This window comes from Anomaloglossus baeobatrachus, chromosome 11 (genome assembly GCF_048569485.1).
Source record: "Anomaloglossus baeobatrachus isolate aAnoBae1 chromosome 11, aAnoBae1.hap1, whole genome shotgun sequence".
Classification (NCBI taxonomy): Eukaryota; Metazoa; Chordata; class Amphibia; order Anura; family Aromobatidae; genus Anomaloglossus; species Anomaloglossus baeobatrachus.
In genome coordinates, this window is record NC_134363.1 from 181904905 (window position 1) to 181932211 (window position 27307).

General features: G+C 48.3%; 1 protein-coding gene across 1 annotated transcript; it reads left to right on the forward strand.

Moving 5' to 3' along the window:
* Positions 1-733: 733 nt before the first annotated feature.
* DRAXIN (dorsal inhibitory axon guidance protein) lies at positions 734-26173 on the forward strand. The gene is made up of 6 exons (XM_075329322.1): positions 734-1151; positions 16094-16284; positions 18395-18503; positions 18797-18871; positions 20921-21010; positions 24981-26173. The coding sequence occupies exons 1-6, from the start codon at positions 746-748 to the stop codon at positions 25091-25093; spliced, it is 984 nt and encodes a 327-aa protein (XP_075185437.1). The 5' UTR covers positions 734-745; the 3' UTR covers positions 25094-26173.
* Positions 26174-27307: the final 1134 nt, after the last annotated feature.

A 27307-nucleotide genomic window follows, 5' to 3' on the forward strand; every position in this document is an offset into this window, starting at 1 on the left:
CCTCAGCTTGAATCTTGACCTCGTCTGTTTGCTCCTAGTGTTCTGTCGTTACCTCCTTACTTCTGACCTTGGACCTCCTCCTGACAACGTCCCCGCCTGCTTCCTGTATCCTGTATGTACTCTTCTGAAATCCTGATCCTCAGTTTGAATCTTGACCTCGTCTGTTTGCTCCTAGTGTTCTGTCGTTACCTCCTGGCTTCTGACCTTGGACCTCCTTCTAACCATGTCCCCGCCTGCTCCCTGTATCCTGTACATACTCTCCTGGAATCCTGACCCTCGGCTGGTATCTTGACCTTGTCTCTGTGTCCTCTCGTTACCTCCTGGCTTTTGACCTCTGCTTGTCTGACTACCTCTCCATTCACATTCACACAAGTAGTGTCTAGCGCCACCTTGTGACTGACATCACACCCACTTTTTTAACTCTTGATGGGCATCTTATCGATCAGACCATATTTATAGATCTCCATTCTCATGACAGTGGCACTTTAAGGTGTTTCTATGCTCCACTTCAGAATATTTATGAGCTTCACTTTACTTTCTATACAAGTCAGAAGATCCCGTATTACCAAGTGCTTGTTTTCTGTAACGTGTCCACGTCGTCCTCGTATCGTCTCATTATGCGACTCGTTAAAAGCCCTGTAATTAATTTGCAATTTGTTAAAAAGCAGATGTTCTCCCTTTGTCGGAGTGTCCTTGATAATGACTCTCATCTCTCGATGTATCTACAGGTGCAACGCTTTGAAAGATGCCGTCTCCCTTCGGCGGACTTCTCCAGCTATTCGTCGTGCTGCTTTTAATTATGAATGCCTTGATGTGCGCCAACGCGTTCGAGCCCAGAGCCAAACGGAAGAAAATCTCCGAGAACAAGTATAGTGAAGACGTGTGGCATCAAGTGCACCCCGAGAGACCGCACAGGAGGTCAGGGGTGGCCAAGAAAGATAGGACTCGTGGTGGGGTGCCATCTTTTTTAGCTGGAGAGGATGCGGGGGAGTCGGGAGATAACGGGCATCTGGGAATGAGGAAGCAAGAAGGCGTCCAAAGTTTTGAATTTCCTTATCATGAGAGAGAAAATCAACCACCAGGGATTCACTCCAAGGGAAGGAAGCTCAAGGAGCAAAAGAGGGGCAATCACAAGATGAAGCACCACAGAGGTACTGTTCTTAGCAATTCTTATGGTCCTGTTTTGACTAATATTTTAGTGCATCTCTATTGTGATCGGAGCTCCACTTTTTGGATACAGCGTTCCTCTTTTACAACAGCATGGGTGTAAAGCATAGTTTTCAGGTTGTATTTATCCACCTCTAGGGGGAGCTCATGAGCTTGATGAATACTGGTTATACATCGAATTTAATAATAAGTCAGGATGTCGTGGGCTCATAAACTCCCCCGTTCCTCTCAAGTTCTCAAACTTTTGCATGAACCAATGGAACAAGAAAATATAAGAAACTGTATAAGGCCTAAGACACCCGGCGAGAAAATCGGTGCGAGTGGAGTCCGATAAAAAATCGCATTCCACTCGGACCAATATTAGCCTGTGTGTCCGCGCACATGAGCGATTATTTTCTCAGCCCTAATCGGACCGAGAAAACGATTGCAGCATGCTGCGACTGTAATGCGATCATTGTTTCTCTCGCACCCACTCAAGTCAATGGGGCGAGAAAAAAAAAATCGCACTGCACTCGCGGAACATCGGTGTAATGCGAGTGCAGTGCGAGAATGGCAATAGCCGGCTTCAGAGGAGAGAGAGAGATATCCCTCCTTCCTCTCTTCAGTGCCGGCCCGCCCCCCGCAGCTGAGGTCAGCTTGCACGAACGGACCGCAGTTGCAGGGACACTCGCATGACACTGCTGTACTGCCAGCATGAGCTGAGTGTCATGCGAGGGGATCACAGTAATCCCCGTGTGGCCCCAGCCTTACAAATCTTATCAGAGAAATCTGCTTCTTCGTCTGGTGATACTCCTGAAGAAGGAGCATCCTGCTCCGAAACGCGTAGCGTAAATCACTATGGTCCCCAATGAACCTTTTTGAAGGTCCTCTGTACGGCAGAATGGTGTTTTAACCCCTTCCTTCCCAGTCTTTCAACCTGCTTTTTCTTTCTCCACTTGTAAGACACTTTTTTGCATCCCGTCTGCTTCATGAACTCATCATTCACTGTGAAAACACTGCTAAAATCTGTCTCGGTCACGGCAGGATGGACTGCCAGCTCACCGAGATTAGAGCTGACGATTAAAGTGTATGGGGATGGGAGGGGAAAGAGGAGGAAGAAGCGGAATAAAATAGAGCGTTCCAGTGCATTTTACCTCCCCCCAAAAGCTGGATTCACAGCTACATGGCTCAGTACTATTGTATAATCAAACACTCAAAAGAAGAAAAAGGTAAAATCTGCACTGCCGATGAGAGACCCAAGACCAGGGTGACGATAAGAACTGATTTTATTCATCTACGCGTTTCAGAGCGAAGTGTGCCTTCTTCAGGACAAATCACATTACCTGTTCTACTGCTGTATAATGGCAGGGATGAAAAAATAAACCGCTATCCGTGCCTTCAAATTTACATCACTTATTCCAACTTGTTAGCTTCAAGCAACTTTCATGCTGAAACTGCTTTCTAGTAAGTGTTTCATTTCGCCCCAGGGCTGGATTCACAGCTACTCTGCTCAGTGTTATCGTATAATCTTCTCTTTGCTGCTGCTGAGCATGTGTTGTATAGTAAGGAGAGCAGAAATCCCTTATATCTGTGTGTGGTGCGTATGGGAGAGAGTAAAGCAGCTAGTCTCTACCCACCAGCTCAGAGACAACTGATGCAGTGTTTCCTCCTGCTCACATAGATAAGCACCAGCTGCTGGAATTTTGTTTCTTCTCCTCATATAGGATTTTTTTCCCTCGAAATCTCTCCTCTCCGACATTAACTACAATCTAAACCTCTTAAGATGACTTCCAAAAAATATAAAAAAATGTCACCCGCCCCGTGCATCCCTCGCCTGCCTTACTTCGCACAGATATGGTAATATTTTGATGCCCGGCTTGGAGCTCGGCTGTGACATTTAAAGGGAACCTGTCACCATTTTTTTCCCTATTAAACCAAAAGTGTCACCTTCTGAAACTTCTGGGCTGCATTCTATGAGGGTGCACCTTGTTGCTGGCCCCCCTTGCAGACCCCCCAAAAAAACTTTATAAAATCTCACCGTTTCCTATGCAAATGACGTGTTGGCTCTATTTCGGCTCATGTCCCCCTCCTGCCGCTGTTCGCCATACCCCAGTCATGATTTACATGGATGATGATGCTCCGTCTTCGTCTGCCCCTATGGCGGGCCTGAGCAGAAAGTTTTCCTCGCTCGCGCCGGTGATGTATTTGCGCAGGTGCGAGATTATAAGCGACGCTGTGCATGACCTCACCAGCGTCATCCTAGTACCCGCCCATAATCTAGCGCCTGCGCAAATACATCACAGGGAAACTTGCTGCTCAGGCCCGTAATAGGGGCACAGCAAACTGCGCTTGAGCGATACTTCGCCAGCAGCGTGGACGAAGACGGGGCGTCATCATCCATGTAAATCATGACAGGGGGACAGCGAACAGCGGCATGAGGGGGGACAGGAGCCGAAATAGAGCCCGCCCATCTGGCCAACACAAGCCATTTGCATAGGAAACAGTGAGATTTTATAAAGTTCTTTTTGGGGTCTGCAAAGGGGGGCCAGCAATAAGGTGCACCTGTGACGCCCTGGCGCCGCCAGGTGGTCACAGAAGTATGCAACACCCCACATAACACCTTCCCACACAAGGTCCCATCAGTTACAAGATCCTAGCCACTCCCCCTCAGGGTAGGAAGGACACACCAGTGGGCAGGACCAGGCGGGAGTGCCCACCTTGAGGATCCGAGAGCGGGAACACAGTTGATTAAGTTTGGAGTTTGAAGTTGGAGGTCAAGTGGAGAGGAGTGACAGTGACAGACTGTCAGAGGAAAGCGGAGCCCAGTGGAGAGTAGACAGGGTAGTGGCCCTGGTCTACTGGCTAGGTGGCAAGCAGTGGACCGTGTCCAAAGGCGATGGGAATACGGTCGCGGGAGATCCAGAGTGGACCGGGACAGGGTAGGAGCCCGCCAGTACCGACTGCGGAGATCCGGTCCGGAAAGCGTGCACAGGCGGGGTACCTGGACCCTAGTTAGAAGACGGTTGCAAGCCCCTTCTCTAATTCACCAGGCCGGGAGCAGGTTTCAAGCCTAGCTCCAGAAGTGTTAGCCCAGATAGAGCGAAACGGCAGCCCACCGCGGGGGACAGGGTATCCGCAAACACCCACTGAAATCCCAAGGGTCAGTTTTCGCGGGCACGTCTCCCAACCATAATGCACCGGGAGGCTGTGGAAAAACAAGCGCAAATAGGGTCTTACCCCAATATGTGCGGGGTAGGGAGGGGGGAGTAAATATACTCACCAATTACAGTTGTGAGAGTCACAACCACTATAAACGCATGCAATATCGATCCACGGCTGCAGCCACCCAAACGACAGATAACAGAAAGCGAAGGAGAAAGGTGTTTAAATTCCGCGCCAATAGATCACTTCTGCAGATGTTCAGATCAATGTCACTTTATTATCATACAGGTCGACGCGTTTCCGGAGCATCTGCCCCCTTCTTCAGGACCACCAGGAATAGAAATAACATCAAATCTGTCCCAGTAGGACGATACATACAATATATAGCCACAATGACGTCATAGGGACATCCCTCAAATGAAAAAAACAGGCGGGAAAGGATGCCACGTTGTCAACAGTAACGTACTATATAACATTTCTAAGGATGCATAAAAAACATCAAATGTAATCCATCAAAAGATCGCTCAGATGCAGCCACCCAAAAAAGTGGTAAAAACATCAAATAATAAACATACAAGAACAAAGTATATAAAAAAAACCATGTGAATCATAAACGTATATAACCCCTCCAATTACATGTGTACACACATATATAAAACCACATGTACCACGTGTTTGCATGTATAGAATAAATGTGTGTTAACCCGGGTTCAGGGAAGGGCAGAGAACCCTCAATACTCTGAGTGTATCATACTCAATAGATATACGGACATCACGGCGTAAACCCATGCCGCCACCAGAGAGTGTTTATCTTTTACCTGAAATATATTCCACCCTAGGAGCGAAAGTAACGCTAATGGATAGGGGGACACACTAACACCAAAGGACTATATAGGAGTAAAGCTTCCGACCAAAGAACCCAGACCGCGGTTCATCAGAGGACAGGAGCGTGGGAAAAAACTGATCGGCGCATGCGTCAAGGGTCTGTATCAAGAGCCAACAGTAGTTCACTAGAGGGCATAAGCGTGGGAAAAAAAACATGTGCGCATGCGTTAAAAGTCTGTAACCAGAAAGGACAGGTTAACAAGTTCACAACCGTGGGAACTAGCGCATAGCGGATTCGTGACCATAATAGAAACCCAGCACGTGCCCGGGAAATCAATATAGTAGAACACAATAGAAATAAAACATCGGTATAGATGGCCGTGCAAGCAGAGGAAATATTCCAAGTGTCTAAATGTGTATAGCCATGTGAAAGGTAAAAAGTGCATCTGGACCCGGAACAAAAGTATCCCTTTGTCCTAATTGACCCAAGAAGATAGAAACAAAAAGGGGGGGGGGGGAGGAATGCCAGCATCACCACTGGAAGCCACCCGTAAAATATTAGACAGTATTTACAATAAAGATGGTCATCATAGGAACCAGAATACACCGGGAGTGGACTTCCCCATTCCAGACGGAGTCGTCCAAAAGTGAGGAAAATTACTGAGTGCCGGAGGAAGGGACATCGGTACACCAGCCGGGTGTTGTGGGACCCGAGTACACCCGGACGCGGCAGCCGGCCACTGACACTTTGGTTTACCAACGGACTTGTGTGCATTTATTCCACAGTGAGTACACCAACACTGCCCAGTCCGGCCCAGCGCGCCACCTCCGGCCTACAACACTCCCCGTATTCTGGACACTGAGCCCCGGGGCAACCATCCCTATCCACGGAGGGGTTAACATCCAGCTGCTATCCCATCGCCCCCGGATGCTCCCCAACACACACCGTGGGTGGTGTCACGAAGTATTTACAGCAATCCCCGAACATATATGTGACGCCCTGGTAAAACCAGATAGTCACAGAAAGAGTTAATCCTCCTTGGCAGCTACACAATCCCCACACAGATGTACAGCAGCCAATCAGGCCCTACTCACCCCCTCCCAAGGAAAAGAGAGGGGGCGAGGGGAGTTAAGGAAGTGACAGAGCAGAATTTAGTTGAGTTGTGCTGTAGTGAGTGGAAAGCTGACAGGGGAGGCTTGCAGCTCCCTGGAGAAAGTGGTAGCCGGGGTTGGAGCCCTGGACTACCGGACTAGGTGGCTGTGAGGGCCACAGGCGACGGAGATCCCCGAGCGGGGAACCTGAGGCGACCGGGACAGGGTTGTAGCCCGCCAGTGCCGTGAGAGGGACCCAATCCGGAGGCCGTTCAAACGGACTAGTCCAGACAAGAGAGAGACAGATAGAGAGTGTGGAAGGAAGGACCCCTGGCTGTACATCTGGGTGTGGGACCCGCCAACGGTGACCGGCCATTTGGCAAGTTGGTTTACAAAGGACTGTGTGTTTCCTGACCCTACACATAAAAGCAGCCTCATCCAACACCAGGACAACCTAACTGTGAGTTTCCTGATCCCTGCAATCCCTGCCACCACCACAACTCCCAATTGGGCCCCGGGACTACAACTCCCCTAGGGGATTCCACCTTGCTGCCCCACACCATCAGTCCCGGGCATGGTCCCCAGAGGCAGCGGCGGTGCCACCATCTCATCACCGCAACCCACGGGTGGCGTCACAGACAATCCCCCTTTACATATTCCCCTTTTGTTGTGGAGCCTGGGATCACAGACCGGGTCACGCCACCGTGATACCTCTAGAAGCGACCCCATTGGCCCGGCTCTGGGTACCCCCTATCCCTGGGCAACACATATACGCCCCCTATTATTTGAGAGTCCGCGCGACCCCTGGGTCCGGAAATCCCTTGAGCCACTCCGGATCCGAGCAGCCCGGCTGCGGACGTGGGGGCGGCACACACCTTCATAGAATGCAGCCCAGGACCTGCAGAAGGGGACACTTTTGGTTTAATAGTGAAAAAACTGGTGACAGGTTCCCTTTAAATACATGGAATTATAGGACATCATAACAGAATGATTTCTTCCAGGAACAGCCGGGGCTCGAAATGGCAGGAACGTCAATGGAAAGTCATAAAAGTGCTTCAAATCCGGCATTATGGCCTGGGCATCTGGTCAAGCACGGATCCAGCGTCTGTAGGGAGGTCTTCTCTTACCCAGTGGTTTGGAGACGACAGATCGCACCTTGACCAAATAGGTCCAAATCTCTGTAAGGGCTCCTAATGCTGCAGTGCTAGGATATGGCAGCAGTTTATGATCAGTGGGGGTACAACCTCCGGGACCCCCCTGATCTGGAGAATGAAGAGCCGGCAGTACTGTTGTGGTGCTACGTCTCCTGCTAAGATTTCCAGCACAGCCGGGTATCCGTGAGCTGCGGTAAAGGAGACACCAGATCCGTGGCCCCCTCTATTCTTCGTAAGTCCAGAGTTTTGACCCCACTGCTCAAAAAGCACAATTGCCATCTCTCCTGGCCAAGAAATGGGGGAGACCTCGTTGGCTTCTGGAAGAGTTTCCACATTTTTTTGTGCTTTGCCGAAATGTTCCAAAAGCAGCGGAAGGTTTCATGTGCTTCGAAGATGAAAGCCCAGATCAAAAACAAATTAAAGAGGCATAACGGAGGCACATAGGGAGTGCGCAGAGTTGTGGAGGGGGGTAGACATCGGGAAAAATATGTCCCCACCAAAGTTGGAAAGTATCTCCTAGAGAGCCATGGCACATCGTTCTGGTAAATGCCAACGAATGTCACCACAACTCATATAAAGCTTGGTGATTTTTAGATATTTCCAAGTTTTTTTTCTCCTGTGGCCCTTTAGGAAATTAGGGCCCATTGCCCACTTTGCTTTCCTTAAAACTGTCCCTGAATTTTGGATCTCGTCACAGTTACTACCCAACTTGTAAGAGCAGAGACATACGATTGTTCGGTAAGGAAAAGTCATGGATAGGTGATGACTTGTTGATCTGTGGGCGTCCGACTACAGTGACCCCACCGATCGGAAGAACGTGGGACTCTTCTCCTCACTGTGGAGTGGCTGCTCACATGCTCGACCACCGCTCCATTAATTCCGGATGTGATTGATGAGCGCTGCGTTTGGCTTTTTCAGAAAGTCCCATGGAGAGTGAGTGGCGTGGTGGGCGATCATGTGCATCGCTGTTCCACTAAATCTGGGATCACAGTGCCCCTTTTTGCCATTCAGTGCAGGTCCCATCTGTTGGACCGTAAAAGATCCCCAATCCTCTGCATAGGTGATAACTTCTCTTCACTGCACAACTTAAGTGTCCCAATGCAGTGTCACGGGTGACAGACAGTCATGTGGTTTCTGGCAATAGAAGGTCACAGTGTTTGGCTTCACAGAATACTCCCTGACTTTCCATTGCTCCAGCTCGGCGCATAGGTGTGGAACCTATCTAGGGTGGTGAGGGAAGCCAGGGGTCAGGTATCCTGCTTGGCACATAGGTGCGGAACCTAACTAGGGAGGTGAGGGACCCAGGGGACCAGCAGTAGGGATACCTAGGGTCAGGTATCCGGCTCAGTGCATAGATGTGGAACATATCTAGGGTGGTGAGGGAAGCCAGGGGTCAAGTATCCTGCTTGGCACATAGGTGCGGTACCTATCTAGGGTGGTAAGGGAAGCCAGGGGTCAGGTATCCTGCTCGGCACATAGGTGTAGAACCTATCTAGGGTGGTGAGGGAAGCCAGGGGTCAGGTATCCTGCTCGGCACATAGGTGTGGAACCTATCTAGGGTGGTGAGGGAAGCCAGGGGTCAGGTATCCTGCTTGGCACATAGGTGCGGAACCTAACTAGGGTTGTGAGGAACCCCAGGGACCAGCAGTAGGGATACCTAGGGTCAGGTATCCGGCTCATTGCATAGGTGTGGAACATATCTAAGGTTGTGAGGGACCCCAGGGACCAGCAGTAGGGATACCTAGGGTCAGGTATCCGGCTCAGTGCATAGGTGTGGAACATATCTAGGGTTGTGAGGGACCCCAGGGACTAGCAGTAGGGATACCTACGGTCAGGTATCCGGCTCATTGCATAGGTGCGGAACCAATCTAGGAAGGTGAGGGACCCCGGGGACCAGCAGTAGGGATACCTAGGGTCAGGTATCCGGCTCAGTGCATAGGTGCGGAACCTATCTAGGGAGGTGAGGGACCCCGGGGACCAGCAGTAGGGATACCTAGGGTCAGGTATCCGGCTCAGTGCATAGGTGCAGAACCTATCTAGGGTTGTGAGGGCCCCAGGGACCAGCAGTAGGTTCAGTCAGATGGTTACCATCTCCCCCTTTCCGAGACATAGGGTTTTCTTCCCCTTTTGCCATTCGCTTGACTTCTCCGTACCTAGCGTGACACGTAGACACTGCATTGGGGCCTCGTACATGTGTATTTTCTTAGAGGAGCTTTTGGGTACCTCAGGAATTAGGGGCCACATGGTGATCACTAGCTTTGCACCTGCGGTAGCTATGCCCTACATATACGGATACAGTGGGTTACATATAGCATAGTCTGAGTCTGGAGATTGATGTTTTTTGTGTTTTCTACTGCTCCGAGCCAAGGAACACGAAAAATCCAACCGTACTCAGCGTTTTGACTTGGAAACCCCCGGAGCCTTTTACCTCGGCAAATTTTAGAAATGCTTCACTTCCTATTGTCCTCTATGGACTTGCCACCATTACATTACCAGCCCGAAATATGCAACGCCCCATCGCCAAGATCAATTATCGACCCTCGTCCTCAATATGATGGGGAAGAACGATTCTCACCGCTGCAGAGAGTTTAATCCTGCAGATAAAGATTTCCCGTCCATGTTTTTAATGTCAGCCCAAAGCATCAAAGAGCGGTTTATGGACCCCCCGAGTGAGATTATCCCCGCGGCTGCCTCGCTCCTCGCCGTGGATTAGTCTACTCATTTTTAGGATCTAACATCAAATAATATTGAACCATAAAAATATCTATCTTCTGTTTCATTTAATTGTAATAACGGCGCGGTGAGATTAACGCGCGGCACTTTGGCGAGCGCCCGGCCCACGTACAAGACTTTATTAACCAAGGTTTGCTTACTGGATTCCAGCGAGGACCGGGAGATCATTATGGGAATAGTCGGCAGCCGAGCGCTAATCGTCACCGCTGGAGACATCTTTTCTGTCTGGCTGGGTTTGCTTACGAGACGCGTTCTCGCTTCCTGCGATGATCGTAGCCGGTGAATTCATGAGCACGAGCGTTCAGCGGGGAGCGCTAATTTAGACAAATGAATGCAATTACACACATCCTAACAGCTAGGCTGTAATTGCTGATAACCCGCCATAGACACCACCAGAGACCGCCGCAACATAGGGTTATAATTAAAGAAATATACTACGGGCGAAACGCGTGGGTCCTGCCTCCTGCTTATACATCATTATTGGTCTGTAGTCGTTGGGAAGGAAAGGGCAGCGCGTCCCCTGAGAGGTGAACTGGAGGGGGGATAAAATAATGTTTACAATGTGTGCTAAACTCACAGCTCATTGTTATAGAGGAATATAGGGTCTGATTACTCCTGGTGCAAGCAGGAGGGCGCTTTAAGGCTATGTGCACACGCTGCGTTTTGTTGACGCTGCGTTTTTGTGCAGTTTTGGCCACTAAAAACGCACAAAAACGCACCCGCGGCAAAAAACGCATGCACTTTTACCGCGATTTGGTGCGTTTTGCTGCGTTTTTGATCTCTGCGTTTTTCTGCGTTTTTCCAATGCATTGCATGGGGGGAAAACGCAGAAAAACACAGGAAAGAATTGACATGTCCATTTTTTTTTTTAAGCTCAAAAATGCAGCTTAAAAAAAAAGTTGTGTGCGGACAGCAAAAATGAAAACTCATAGACTTTGCTGGGGAAGAAAAATTATGCAGTTTTGAGGCCAAAAACGCACCCGAAAAACGTGCAAAATCGCCGCGAAAAAACGCACTGTGTGAACTTACCCTAAAGGGAACCTGTCACCAGTTTTTTGGCCTATAAGCTGCGGCCACCACCACCGTGCTCTTATATACAGCATTCTAACATGCTGTATATAAGAGCCCAGGCCGGGGGTATAACATAAAAAACACTTTATAATACTCCCCTAACGGTCGCACGGTTGGCCATATGGGCGTCTCCGTTCTCCGGTGCCGCCGGTGCCGCCTCTTTTGTCCATCTTTGTTCTCCTTCTCTAGCCGCGGTGCATGACGCGTTTGACATCATACACACTCGCCGGCATTCAAGATGCTGGGCAGGGCAGATCAAAGTATTGTAGTGCGCCTGCGCAGGACTGGCGAGTGTGTATGATGTAGCCGCGTCACGCACCCAGGCTTCAGAAAGAGGACGAAGATGGCCGAAAGAGGAAGTGCCGGCACCGGAGAATGGAGATTCCCATATGGCCAACCACGCGACCGTTAGGTAAGTGTTATAAAGTGTTTTTTATGTTATACCCCCCGGCTTGGGCTCTTATATACAGCGTGTTAGAATGCTGTATATAAGAGCCTGGTGGTGGTGGCCGCAGCTTATAGGCCAAAAAAGTGGCGATAGGTTCACTTTAACTTTTTTTTTTTTCCTCCTTCCTCCTCCAAGCTGCATGCTTCATGCAACACCGCATGCCAAAATCCCACCTCCCTAGAATCTGCAGGATGGCACATTATAATTCATTGCCTCCTCCAACCTGCATGCTACATGCCACGCTGCGCGCCAGGAGTCATTCTTCAGTTAAAGCTGCCAGATGGCGCTTTAACTTTTTTTTTTTTCTGCTTTCTACAAGCTGTACGCCAAAGACTGCTCTTCAGTCAAAGCTGGACGTTGGCACTTTATATAATTTTGCTGCGTCCTCCAAGCTGCATGCTTCACGTCAGAAATGAAACGTCAATCACAGCTGCAGGATGGCGCTTTATATTAGTGCTGCAGCATGGCGCTTTATATTAGTGCTGCAGGATGGCGCTTTATATTAGTGCTGCAGGATGGTGCTTTATATTAGTGCTGCAGGATGGCGCTTTATATTAGTGCTGCAGGATGGTGCTTTATATTAGTGCTGCAGGATGGCGCTTTATATTAGTGCTGCAGGATGGCGCTTTATATTAGTGCTGCAGGATGGCGCTTTATATTAGTGCTGCAGCATGGCGCTTTATATTAGTGCTGCAGGATGGCGCTTTATATTAGTGCTGCAGGATGGTGCTTTATATTAGTGCTGCAGCATGGCGCTTTATATTAGTGCTGCAGGATGGCGCTTTATATTAGTGCTGCAGGATGGCGCTTTATATTAGTGCTGCAGGATGGCGCTTTATATTAGTGCTGCAGGATGGTGCTTTATATTAGTGCTGCAGGATGGTGCTTTATATTAGTGCTGCAGGATGGCGCTTTATATTAGTGCTGCAGGATGGCGCTTTATATTAGTACTGCAGGATGGCGCTTTATATTAGTGCTGCAGCATGGCGCTTTATATTAGTGCTGCAGGATGGCGCTTTATATTAGTGCTGCAGGATGGCGCTTTATATTAGTGCTGCAGGATGGCGCTTTATATTAGTGCTGCAGGATGGCGCTTTATATTAGTGCTGCAGGATGGCGCTTTATATTAGTGCTGCAGGATGGCGCTTTATATTAGTGCTGCAGGATGGCGCTTTATATTAGTGCTGCAGCATGGCGCTTTATATTAGTGCTGCAGGATGGCGCTTTATATTAGTGCTGCAGCATGGCGCTTTATATTAGTGCTGCAGGATGGCGCTTTATATTAGTGCTGCAGGATGGTGCTTTATATTAGTGCTGCAGGATGGCGCTTTATATTAGTGCTGCAGGATGGAGCTTTATATTAGTGCTGCAGGATGGCGCTTTATATTAGTGCTGCAGGATGGCGCTTTATATTAGTGCTGCAGGATGGCGCTTTATATTAGTGCTGCAGGATGGCGCTTTATATTAGTGCTGCAGGATGGCGCTTTATATTAGTGCTGTAGGATGGCGCTTTATATTAGTGCTGCAGGATGGCGCTTTATATTAGTGCTGCAGGATGGCGCTTTATATTAGTGCTGCAGGATGGCGCTTTATATTAGTGCTGCAGGATGGTGCTTTATATTAGTGCTGCAGGATGGCGCTTTATATTAGTGCTGCAGGATGGCGCTTTATATTAGTGCTGCAGGATGGCGCTTTATATTAGTGCTGCAGCATGGCGCTTTATATTAGTGCTGCAGGATGGCGCTTTATATTAGTGCTGCAGCATGGCGCTTTATATTAGTGCTGCAGGATGGCGCTTTATATTAGTGCTGCAGGATGGCGCTTTATATTAGTGCTGCAGGATGGCGCTTTATATTAGTGCTGCAGGATGGCGCTTTATATTAGTGCTGCAGGATGGCGCTTTATATTAGTGCTGCAGCATGGCGCTTTATATTAGTGCTGCAGGATGGCGCTTTATATTAGTGCTGCAGGATGGTGCTTTATATTAGTGCTGCAGGATGGCGCTTTATATTAGTGCTGCAGGATGGCGCTTTATATTAGTGCTGCAGGATGGTGCTTTATATTAGTGCTGCAGGATGGCGCTTTATATTAGTACTGCAGGATGGAGCTTTATATTAGCGCTGCAGGATGGCGCTTTATATTAGTTCTGCAGGATGGTGCTTTATATTAGTGCTGCAGGATGGTGCTTTATATTAGTGCTGCAGGATGGCGCTTTATATTAGTGCTGCAGGATGGTGCTTTATATTAGTGCTGCAGCATGGCGCTTTATATTAGTGCTGCAGGATGGCGCTTTATATTAGTGCTGCAGGATGGTGCTTTATATTAGTGCTGCAGGATGGTGCTTTATATTAGTGCTGCAGGATGGCGCTTTATATTAGTGCTGCAGGATGGCGCTTTATATTAGTGCTGCAGGATGGTGCTTTATATTAGTGCTGCAGGATGGCGCTTTATATTAGTACTGCAGCATGGCGCTTTATATTAGTGCTGCAGGATGGCGCTTTATATTAGTGCTGCAGGATGGCGCTTTATATTAGTGCTGCAGGATGGCGCTTTATATTAGTGCTGCAGGATGGTGCTTTATATTAGTGCTGCAGGATGGCGCTTTATATTAGTGCTGCAGGATGGCGCTTTATATTAGTGCTGCAGCATGGCGCTTTATATTAGTGCTGCAGGATGGCGCTTTATATTAGTGCTGCAGGATGGTGCTTTATATTAGTGCTGCAGGATGGCGCTTTATATTAGTGCTGCAGGATGGCGCTTTATATTAGCGCTGCAGGATGGAGCTTTATATTAGCGCTGCAGGATGGCGCTTTATATTAGTGCTGCAGGATGGCGCTTTATCTTAGTACTGCAGGATGGAGCTTTATATTAGCGCTGCAGGATGGCGCTTTATATTAGTGCTGCAGGATGGCGCTTTATATTAGTGCTGTAGGATGGAGCTTTATATTAGCGCTGCAGGATGGCGCTTTATATTAGTGCTGCAGGATGGCGCTTTATATTAGTGCTGCAGGATGGAGCTTTATATTAGTGCTGCAGGATGGCGCTTTATATTAGTGCTGCAGGATGGCGCTTTATATTAGTGCTGCAGGATGGTGCTTTATATTAGTGCTGCAGGATGGCGCTTTATATTAGTGCTGCAGGATGGCGCTTTATATTAGTGCTGCAGGATGGCGCTTTATATTAGTGCTGCAGGATGGCGCTTTGTATTAGTGCTGCAGGATGGCGCTTTATATTAGTGCTAACTCCTTTAAACCTCGTGCTTCGAGCCAAGTTGCATGCCCGAAACAATATTTTGGATTCGTGCTGCAGGATGGCGCTTTGTAATTCTGCCGCCTCCCTCCAACCTGCAGATATCATTTCAAGCTGCATGCCAAAAATCACATTCATTGGTATATGCAGAGCAGAAGGAAAGGGTTAACCCGCGCTGCCGTGTGGAATGAGGAGATCACTCAGGAATCGATTAGTGATATTATTTAACGCGTTTCGGAGTTTTGAGGACTCCTTCAGGAATCAAAATCACTGCCCCCTCGGACTCTACTTCACCCTCGAAAGCTCAGTATCCCTCGATTGCTGGCTGGCATACATCGTTCTGGAACAATCTGCCCCCCCCCCCGGACTTTACTGCACCCTCCCAAGCTCAGTAACCCTCGCTTGCTGACTGGGATAAGTCATTCTGGAACAATTGTACTACTTATCCCAGCCGACAAGCAAGGGTTACTAAGCTTGCGAGCGGGCAGTGATTTTGACTCCTGAAGAAGGAGTCCTCCAGACTCTGAAACGCGTTGAATAATAAAATCCCGACTCTATTCCCGAGTGATCTCCACATTCCACATGGCAGTGTGGGTTAACCCTTTCCTTCTGCTGTGAGTATACCAATTCATCTTCAGGGTCTGCAGCAGCCATCGTGGCACTGAATCTGGCTCTTATACTACTTGTGACTTTCACAACTCCCTCAGGTGAGTGATTCCCTGTTATTTTATTCTGGTATCACCAGGTTAAGATCCTATTTGTGCTTTTTGTCTTTTCCAGCATCCTCTATTAAAATCCCATTCAGGTAAAGCCGCCAGTGCCAGTTTATTATTCTGCCGTCCGCTCTGAGCTGCAAGCCAGAAATCGCATTGGTAAAAAGTTGCAGGATGGCGCCTAATATTTTTGCACCAGCGCATGATATATGCCAATGTGAGAAATCCAATATTCCATGTCGCCCGGCACAGACGTGTCCCAGGATATACTGATATGTCCCACATTATGCGATTGTTACTTATGCACTTGCCTAATAGAATGACGTCACTGTATTGTCCTTGCATCTATGAATTTGGTGTAACCTTCCCGCTGCTCTATTGTCCTCAGGTGTACGGCGGTGGAATACAATGATATGTTATGAAGCGGTCCGTCCTCCGGATGGCGGTCCGGTGATAACAGCCAATTTGCTCTCTAATCCTCCTTTCCTCTGTACTTGCAGGCAGAAGCTTTGAAGCCGAGCCCAGTGGCCTTTTGAAAGAAGATTTAAGCCTCCGAGAGCCCACCCAGCCCATTCATGCTGCGCAGTCCCCCGGTGTGTCAGTCACCGCGCCGCCATTAACCATCACCCAGCCGATGTATATTAACGAGCAGGAGCCCACGGCGATGGTGGAGACGCCGCGCCGCGCCAAGGTAGCCGTCCGATCGATAGACCTGCATCCCTACGGTCGCCATCACTTCACAGAACACGCCTGGAAATATGGCTATCGTGTCGTACGCCGGGCTCTAATTAATGATACTCGAGCGGAGATGAGAAGCTGCCGGATTAATGTTGAAAAAGTTTTTTTCTCGGGGCGATGGCAGGACGGGAGCTGATGGCTTTGATAAAAAAAAAATAAAATAAACCCTTTGTTCTCGGCGGTTGAGTCTGAGGCCCAACACGCAGCATGCAACCTCTGATCATTCCATCTGCCTGCTCCACGCACGCTGCTCCGGAGCTGCCCTCGCTCCGCTCTCCTGGTAATACTCAGTCTTGTGATTCAGCGCAACACTAATATCTTATTAAACAGGAAGGAAACCGAACGGCAGCGACCACGGGGGGGGGGGGGGGGGGGCTCGCCGCTCCAAATAAAGCCAATTTGTACAGGCGCAAATAATTGCGTTTTCCCGGGAGAGACCTCCTCCCTCCCCCCTACCTCAGCGCTCTCCTGCTCCAAGTACATTTAAGGATGGAAATAGAAATCTATATTCGGAGGCGTCTGAGAGGCAATATGGCTGCCCATGGTTGTCCAGTATTGTCAGCACCATCCCCCCAATCATGGGTTATCAGTCATAGAAGTGAATGGAGCTGAGCTGCTATACCAGACATAACCTGCGGACAAGGGTGGCGCTGTTTATGGAGACAAATAAGTCCTATTTTCCCAGATACTTGATCTAATCCTATTAGGAACCATCTATAATGAATTTCTCTGCTAAAATTATAGATTTAAAGTGGAAAAAAAATGTACACTCCCATCTTTCATCCCCCAACACTCCAGCTGTACAGCTCTGATGGTTGCTGCCTGTTGTTTCTTATTTCCAGCATCAATTTTGAGCCAACCACTGACCATTAATGCAGGATCCTCAGGGGTGGAGCTAGAGCAGCCGGGGATTGAAAAGGTGGGCTGTGATGACTGTCACTAGGTGGCGCTAGACACTATTTGCATGCACTAAATGGAGAGGTAGTCAGACAGTCCGAGATCATAAACCAGGAGGGCATGACAGTACACGGATGGTAGGCCAAAATACAAGCTGAAGGTCAGAGTTCCAGGAAAGTATGTACAAAATACAGGGAACAGGCAGGGACGCGGTCAGGAGGAAGTCCGAGGTCAGAAGCCAGGAAGTCACAACAGAAACAGGGGGGAACAAGCAGAAACTGGTCAACAACAGTCCGAAGTCGAGAAGCCAAGCTCTGAACACTGAGCATCACGGGAGCCAACAGCACAACTGTAACCAGGAAGTACGACTGGAGGCGTCCTGAGCTAACACGCTCCCTAATGAAGCAGAGCAATAACTGGGAACGAGAAGCATCTGCGGGAGCACCTCCCAGGGCCAGCGTGGAACCTAGTGCTGTGAAACAACCTGCAGAGCATTCTTCCTGCAAAACGCTCGGCACCATAAAAAACATATACCGGCTCTGCAGGAGAGCATAGCAGAACGATACAGAATGTTCTGCATAACGGATTCATGACAGGGACACCGTTTGTTTTTTTCTTATTTATTTTTATTTGATTGATTTTCTGCTCCTGGCTACATTTTTATGAATCTTAGAAAACCCCTTTAAATTAACCTTAAAGATTAACCCTCATTTTTTTTTATCCCCCCTTAAATTAATAGTACACAGGAAAATAAGAGACTTTGTAATATATCTTATTAGAGAAATCTGCTTCTTTCTCCTCCAGGAGTGATTGTTTATTCTTAAAATTCTTAATTCATGGATAAAATGTGTCTTCACTGCAAAGATAGTTATTGTCATGACAACAGACAGGAAACAGGGTTGTCACACTTCTTCCAACTTCCTGTTTACTTCCTGTTGTCCAGACCACTGGAAGGAGACAGAAAAAACGTATCCAATCTCAGAAGTGAACCAGCGGAAAAATCTGAATTGAGGGGATTATTGAAAAGGGCTAGCATTCTGCAAAATCCACTCACATTTTTTTTTTGGGGTGGACTCCCCCTTTAAGACGGCTTCTAACCCTGTACTATATTATTATTATTTTATTATTACTATTAATATTATTTATATCTATTTACTATTTTCCAGTCCCATGGAAAAAAAGGAGGAGATGTGATGCCGACATTAGACATGACGATGTTTGACTGGACAGATTACGAAGACATGAAGCCTGACACGTGGCCATCGCCAAAGAAAGGTAATTGAAGGGGCCTGAAGGAGGGGCCCAAAATGTGTCTATATCACAACTGCGTCTTGTATGGGAAAGGAATGAAGGGGAAGATGGGGTCACTTTACCGATTAATAAAATAAGTCAAGCTTAATCCTTTTAAAGGCACAGAGTACATATAAAATCACCTGTGAACTTTTATAAATGGCAAAAGGGTTGTTGTAAAGGGTTAAAATGATTTCCGTATATATACAATTACATGTGAGACGATTAGGTGTAATAGTAATAAAAAAGGAGAATCCTAAAAAATGTATTTGCAACAGGGAAACGAGAAAAACTGAATACGACCTCAATGGGCGAAGAGGAACCATGCGACCATCACCTCGACTGTCTGCCGGGTAGGAGAAGCTCTCTCTTTATACGCTGTGTACAAGGGGGCACTTTTCTTTTCTTTAATTTTTGGATTTCGCAGAAATAGTGATTGTGCGCTGAGATTATACAGGCCGGAGCCTGAGGCTGCACTACTGAAATTATACAGGCTGGAGCCTGAGGCTGCACTACTGAGATTATACAGGCGGGAGCCTTAGGCTGCACTACTGAGATTATACAGGCGGGAGCCTGAGGCTGCACTACTGAGATTATACAGGCGGGAGCCTTAGGCTGCACTACTGAGATTATACAGGCGGGAGCCTGAGGCTGCACTACTGAGATTATACAGGCCGGAGCCTGAGGCTGCACTACTGAGATTATACAGGCGGGAGCCTGAGGCTGCACTACTGAGATTATGCAGGCCGGAGAGCCTTAGGCTGCACTACTGAAATTATGCAGGCCGGAGCCTTAGGCTGCACTACTGAGATTCTACAGGCCGGAGCCTGAGGCTGCACTACTGAAATTATGCAGGCCGGAGCCTTAGGCTGCACTACTGAGATTATACAGGCCAGAGCCTGAGGCTGCATTACTGAGATTATACAGGCCGGAGCCTGAGGCTGCACTACTGAGATTATACAGGTCGGAGCCTTAGGCTGCACTACTGAGATTATACAGGCGGGAGCCTGAGGCTGCACTACTGAAATCATGCAGGTCGGAGCCTTAGGTTGCACTACTGAAATTATGCAGGCCGGAGCCTTAGGCTGCACTACTGAGGTTATACAGGCCGGATCCTCAGGCTGCACTACTGAGATTATGCAAGCCGGAGAGCCTTAGGCTGCACTACTGAAATTATGCAGGCCGGAGCCTTAGGCTGCACTACTGAGATTCTACAGGCCGGAGCCTGAGGCTGCACTACTGAAATTATGCAGGCCGGAGCCTTAGGCTGCACTACTGAGATTATACAGGCCGGAGCCTGAGGCTGCACTACTGAGATTATACAGGTCGGAGCCTTAGGCTGCACTACTGAGATTATACAGGCGGGAGCCTGAGGCTGCACTACTGAAATCATGCAGGTCGGAGCCTTAGGTTGCACTACTGAAATTATGCAGGCCGGAGCCTTAGGCTGCACTACTGAGGTTATACAGGCCGGATCCTCAGGCTGCACTACTGAGGTTATACAGGCCGGATCCTCAGGCTGCACTACTGAGAGGCCTAATGACAGGATTTCACATTTTTATTCCCATATTTGCCAACTCTCTCAAATTTTCCCGGACTGTCACGACTTTTTGGAAAGCATCCCGGCAGATTTTCGGCACCCTGGTCCAAAAATTAGTGGGGACTTACAGAAACATTGCCCTCAGATTGTGCCGTTGGTAACTATGGATTCCTGTCGGGGGGTACAGTCTTGTCGTGGAGACCCTGTGTGGATTGAAATCACCGTACAAATCAATGGTGCCGAGTATACATGCACATACCCGCTATGACAGATGGACATTGATGTAGATGGTGATTCGGGCCTACACATGGTCTCCATGACAACACAGCACTGGACAGAAATCTGGAGGAGGCCTTTTAGGCCCCTATAAACAATAACTGAAAGTGAGAGAGAAGACGACCCTGTGAAGTGTAAAGATGCTCCCGACCCTCCCCTGACAGATGTAGTCACATGGGATAAGGACGGAACAGTTAAAATGAAAATGGCCGACTCCTTTGTTTTCAGGGCAGATAAGACCCTGCTGGAGGGGACGGAGGGGTCTCACACTGACTTACTCCCTGCAGACACCTTTAGGCCAAACAATCTGTCGCTTAGTTCTGGTCAGTTTTAATATCAGAAGTGTGGTGTCAGTAGTGCAGCCTCAGGCTTCGGGCCTGTATCTTCATTTGGCCATATCTCAGCATAGCAGTGACATATTGGAAAATGGTTTTCACGTTTATAATGTGCATCAGACGGTCTTCGATATTTCGTCCGCTCGGACTCTTTATGGTTTGATGCGATGAAGTGGCCTTCTCCTTTAACGCCTCCGCGTCCTTCAGTTACACTTTTATCGCTGAGTATTTATTGAATCTTCTGTTCTCAGGATCCTGCTGTGATTTACGGGAACATCTCTGCAAACCTCACAACCGAGGGCTTAATAACAAGTGTTACGACGACTGCATGTGCACCGAAGGTCAGTGGAGGCCGCCTGTCACACACTTAATGGCTCCGCCACTAAAGTCACCGCAACCTTGTGGAGACGGAGAAATGAGTTATATACGCAACCAGCAGGGTATAAAATATGGAGGAGCCACGTCAGGCTACAGGGGGCCGTGCGGAGGGGGAGCCCAATGGTGTCAGGAGCATGCAGGACCCCCCTTTATCAAACATCACTATGGGTTAAGTTAAATGGGCAGAATTAGCACAAGGGAAGAAAAAATATGTCTCCCTCCTCCCCCCGAACAAATCTGCTCTTTACTATGGGGACCTCTCTTTTATTCTCTTAAATAGGACACTTTTCCAGTCAGAAAAAAATGGTTACAGAAATCCATTCTGGGTCAACCTAAAAGTGAAGCATAAAAATGTCACTGTCACCGACTAGATGTAACCCTAGGCCACCATGGGGCTGGGGGTACTAACCCTAGGCCAGATGGGACATTACCATGTAATAATCCTCTAAACTTACAATTTCAATGATAAAGTTTTCGAATTTTAGAGCGGTTTAGTCTTCAGTATATGAAGATTTTGAGTCTATAGGGCCACAGGCAGTATGATTGCCACCATATGGCCCTCCATATGTACGGAATAATGGTATTGTCACCTAGAATCACTGGTATCTGAGGCCGGTCTCACACATAGGGTACGGTTCTACTTGCGTTTTGCACGGACGAGTGCAATACGATAATACATCAGATTGCACTCGCACCAGTGCAAAACTATGGGGCAGTGTCCATCTGAGATTGATTTCTCATGAGAAGTGAATTGCAGCATGCTGCGTTTGGCAGTGAGTCTTGGCTCACACTCATCCATACAAGTCTATGGGAGCGTGTGAAACATCGCACTGCACTCCGATGTCATCTGACCGCAGTGCGATGTATGCAGAGACAGGCAGCAGAGGAGATGCAGAGAAAGTGCTCCCCCCCTCCTCTGCAGCTGCGACCCGACTGCAAGATCATAGCACAGTCGCATGACCCTCGGCTCACGCTCGCTGCAGCGGGTCATTATCAGACCACTTCTGATGCTCCTGCATAGGAAGCTATACACAAGTGGAACCGTAATCTTATGGATGTGCTATGGCCGGCTCTTAAGCGGGCTTTACACGCTGCGACATCGCTAATGCGAACTCGTTGGGGTCACGGAATTCGTGACGCACATCCGGCCGCATTAGCGATGCCGTTGCGTGTAACACCGATAAGCGATTTTGCATCGTTGCAAAAACGTGCAAAATCGCTAATCGGCGACACGGGGGTCCATTCTCAAATCTCGTTACTGCAGCAGTAACGAGGTTGTTCCTCGTTCCTGCGGCAGCACACATCGCTGCGTGTGACGCCGCAGGAACGAGGAAGCTCCCCTTACCTGCCTCCCGGCCGCTATGAGGTAGGAAGGAGGTGGGCGGGATGTTACGTCCCGCTCAGCTCCGCCCCTCCGCTGCTATTGGGCGGCGGTTCAGTGACGTCGCTGTGACGCCGCACGGACCGCCCCCTTAGAAAGGAGGCGGTTCGCCCGTCACAGCGACGTCGCCGGACAGGTATGTATGTGTGACCGGTCTGAGCGATGTTGTGTGGCACGGGCAGCGATTTGCCCGTGTCGTGCAACAGATGGGGGCGGGTACCCACACTAGCGATATCGGGACCTTATCGGGTGTAAAGTAGCCTTTATGCGAGGCCGGTGATCTCCTCTTCACCTTGGAGTTTTTCTCCTCGCCTTTATTTTCCAGTCGGTAGAGTCTTACTTTTTTGGTATGAGTTGTTGCTTTTCTCGTTACCATTTTGAGGTCCATACAACTTCTTTAAGATCTCTTTTTATTCCATTTTTGGGGGGAGGCGACCTGATAAAAAGCAGCAATTTTCCTATTTAGAATTTTTTTTTTAATTCTTCAACATAGGGTATAAAAATCTGATATTTAATTAATTTGGACACAGCTACACCAAATATTTAGTGTTTTCGATTTTATTTACATTCCGATAAAAGAGGGGTGATATGAGCTTTTGTATACATTTTTTTATTGGTCATCTCTAGGAAAATTGAATCTAATATACGCTGTAATATTGTAGTATATGGTAACATTGCCAATCTCGTATGACATCCAGTCACCAGCTTTATAGTTGTTCAAACATGGCAGCTACGGGGCCCTTTAGTTTGCTGTGATTACAATACCATCATGTTGACAGGGGGATGGAGGGCAATGGGCGGTATAAGGAACAGTTTCCAAAATTTCCAACCGTTTAAATGTCACTGTCGTGATTAACAACATCTTCCAAGGGGTTAAACTACTGAGATTAGAGCAGATAGATTCAAGTGCCAGCTATATGGCACAGGCTCAGCTCCCGAGCCCGCACCTTACATGCAATGCACATATCCACCATACATGAACGGTGACTATTGCAAAGGGCAGACTGATCCCTGCAGGTGCCATGAGCCCAGGGTCTTGCGCTGGTTTGTCAGGCGCTGATAGCATCTTCCAAGGGGTTAAATTACTGAGACTGGATCAGATAGATTCAGGTATCAGCTATATGGCACAGGCTCAGCTCCCGAGCCCGCACCTTACATGCAATGCACATATCCACCATACATGAATGGTAACTATTGCAAATGGCAAACTGAGCCCCCATGAGCTATGAGCCCAGGGTCTTGCTCTGGTTTACACTATGTCATGTAAAACTCTTGAAGGGTCCTTACCCCCCCCCCTCCCCACCATCAGCCACAGATCGTCATGACGATTATCTGATCGGTCTGAAAGTTTAGGTATTTATGACTTTAGGTGATGGTAGAGCTGCAGTCAAAGGATGCATAGAAAAGACAATCCTTTGTTCTGTTGGAGGGAAAAACTCCTAATACAGTTTTTACGTGGCCCATTAATGCTAGAAAAATGAAAAGCATACTGCCAGAATCCCTGTGGAGCGCTGAACCCAGCGCACCCTTTAATTTGACTGGGAGATCGCTGGTATCACGACAATTGAGTATTGGCCAGTAAAATCATGCTAGATGCGTTGTGTTTGGTATCTATGTAAATGTAAAATCAAGATATAAAATATGACGCTATTATCGTTCACCTGTGTGACCCAGGGGCAAAGATATGTGAAAAGCTAGAATTAAAGAACTTTGTGACAATCTTGGCACAGACCACAAGAGACTGTAAAATGAGGTCACAGAGAGGGGGGGTTACCTGAGGGCAAGAGAGCGATTAGCTCCTTGATGGGGGGAGTCAGTACTGGAAGGCATCATTAAGGGGTGATGCTGGCCGTATCTCTACCATCTTCTTCTCTTGGAGCCCCTCCCTCCCTAAATTCGGACATCACATTTATGGCACGAGTTTAGTAAGTTTCACGTTTATACCTTTTTATTTTTATGTAACTGTCTATACTGTATTTGTATTGTTCCCTTTTATAAATTCTTGTATATTTTTATAAACACTGCCTTCTATTTTGGATCAAATATATAAAATGTAATAGTTTCTTTCCTCATGCTTTATATACGAATCCAAAAACCCGAAGTGCCTTATGCTATCTGTAACTGGTGCCCGGACCACCTGTGAAACGTCCGGTGGTGGCAGCATAATTATTATTGCATAGAATTATTGGAGTGCTATCATTAAGGGTACCGAGGTATATATATATTCCATTAGCGGGAATCGGTGATATATACATTTACCCTTGCTGTGAGACCTCCAATATTTGGCATTATTAGCTCAGCAGCCTTATTTTATGCATTGTCCTGCAGTACCAAAAGTGGCCTGCCGACAAGGGGGGGTGCTAGAGAGTAGTCGTGTTTGTGACAAATCAACGAAGAGCTGCGGGATATCTGAGTGACTCCCCCGGCTGTTCGTGACACACTAGGTTTGGGGGCCATATTGTAGTTCTGAAGACCTTGGAACTTGTTTGCGGCTGGAAACTTATGACATCTATGACATCCTTACGTGAATCTGCGTCTTTTCCTCCATCCAGGGCTCCGATGCTACGCGAAATTCCATCGCAATCAAAGAGTCACCAGGAGAAAAGGACGATGCGTGGATCCCGAGACCATCAACAAGGATCAAGGGTCGTTTATTTCTGTCTGAGTTGCACAGGAGCGATCCTATGGGAGAACGGACATCCACCGGCTGTGACCACACAGCCATGTAGCACACGTCCTTTCCTGTCATCCGTCGCGAGTGACAAGGACGAACCTGTACATTAAAATCCCCGTTATTAGGACACAAGTGACAGCGGCTCATTGGCAAATCCATATGTCACACTCAATCCTTATTCTCAATCAGGTGTTAAATTGCTGTTTCAGAAGCAGAAAAAAAATAAGACACGGTCTGGAAAAAATACAAGAATTTGCTGAATTTTCAATAAAGCGTCCGGCAATGCACGCGGGCGTCAGAAATCACCAAGAATTACCATAGAAAAGTAATAGGCTATAGTGACACCTGCAGGCTCTGATGGGTACTACACCACAAGAAGACAATCTGAGGATTCTTTTTTTCCAGAAACAGCGCCACTATTGTACACTGGTTGTGTGTGGTACTGCAGCTTAGACCTATCCACCTAAATAATGCAATACCAGATATGGCCAATGGATAGGAGTGGCGCTGTTTCTGTAGAAGAAATGAAATCATGCCTTTCCTTTGCCACACAGGTATTATCCAGCTTTCCTAGGGTCCTGAACAGCAAACTTGTGCAGTTATGTAGGAAAACGCGATTTATTGACAAGTCAATAACTATGGTTTACTATTCAGAGGCCTAGGATATGGCTGCCGTTACAGCCGAGAACCACAGCCCCGAGCCGGGGCGGATAAGAGCATAACATTGCTGTAACACTAGTATTACCGGCAAACTCATGCCAATGGGGGTGATTATCGGCAGCGAGAAGCTGCGGACCCCTACCCGAAATTACCTATCAGGGCCGCTATGTAGATATCGTCCTGCTGGAGGGGCTTGTGTGAGCGATTCTTATATTTTGTGACTTAGATATCTGATTTTTGTATAGTATATAAAGCGTACATGGCGCACACCCGGGAGACGTCCGCGCTGTGTGCTACATGTGTGTACGAAACGTAGACGGAAACCATACAGACGGTTTTGTAGACCCCCAAGGTGGCGGTCCGGAGCGTATTAATGTGACTTTTCTATGTAAATAAAGTACGGATAATTACTGTTGGTCATTTTTTGTTTTCTATGAAGACGTCGGAAAATGTCTAAAAATATAAAAAACTAGCTATAGTACCCGGTGTTGCCCGGGATAGTAACTGTCTCTGTCTCCCTCCCAGTCTCTGTCTGTGTGTCGCTGTCTGTCTGTGTGTCGCTGTCTGTCTCTTTCCTGTCTGACTGTTTCTATCTCTCTGATTCCAGGTCTGTCTCTTTCCAGGTCTGTCTCTTTCCAGGTCTGTCTCTTTGCCCGGCTGTCTCTTTCCAGGGCTGTCTCTTTCCTTGTCTGTCTCTTTCCCCGTCTGTCTCTTTCCAGGTCTATCTCTTTCCAGGGCTGTCTCTTTGCCCGGCTGTCTCTTTGCCCGGCTGTCTCTTTCCAGGGCTGTCTCTTTGCCCGTCTGTCTCTTTCCAGGTCTATCTCTTTCCAGGGCTGTCTCTTTGCCCGGCTGTCTCTTTGCCCGGCTGTCTCTTTCCAGGGCTGTCTCTTTGCCCGTCTGTCTCTTTGCCCGTCTGTCTCTTTCCAGGTCTATCTCTTTCCAGGGCTGTCTCTTTGCCCGGCTGTCTCTTTGCCCGGCTGTCTCTTTCCAGTCTATCTCTTTCCAGGGCTGTCTCTTTGCCCGGCTGTCTCTTTGCCCGTCTGTCTCTTTCCAGTCTATCTCTTTCCAGGGCTGTCTCTTTGCCCGGCTGTCTCTTTGCCCGGCTGTCTCTTTCCCCGTCTGTCTCTTTGCCCGTCTGTCTCTTTCCAGGTCTATCTCTTTCCAGGGCTGTCTCTTTGCCCGGCTGTCTCTTTGCCCGGCTGTCTCTTTCCCCGTCTGTCTCTTTGCCCGTCTGTCTCTTTCCAGGTCTATCTCTTTCCAGGGCTGTCTCTTTGCCCGGCTGTCTCTTTGCCCGGCTGTCTCTTTGCCCGGCTGTCTCTTTCCCCGTCTGTGTCTTTGCCCGTCTGTCTCTTTCCAGGTCTATCTCTTTCCAGGGCTGTCTCTTTGCCCGGCTGTCTCTTTCCCCGTCTGTGTCTTTTGCCCATCTGTGTCTTTTGCCCATCTGTCTCTTTCCAGGTCTATCTCTTTCCAGGGCTGTCTCTTTGCCCGGCTGTCTCTTTCCCCGGGCTGTCTCTTTCCCCGGGGCTGTCTCTTTCCCCGGGCTGT

Bases quoted from the DNA above. Each gene is read 5' to 3' on its own strand.
- DRAXIN (XM_075329322.1), top strand. From the start codon at position 746: ATGCCGTCTCCCTTCGGCGGACTTCTCCAGCTATTCGTCGTGCTGCTT. The intron at 18,872-20,920 runs GTAGGAGAAGCT...TTCTGTTCTCAG, and splicing joins TCACCTCGACTGTCTGCCGG to GATCCTGCTGTGATTTACGG. The intron at 21,011-24,980 runs GTCAGTGGAGGC...TCCTCCATCCAG, and splicing joins CGACTGCATGTGCACCGAAG to GGCTCCGATGCTACGCGAAA.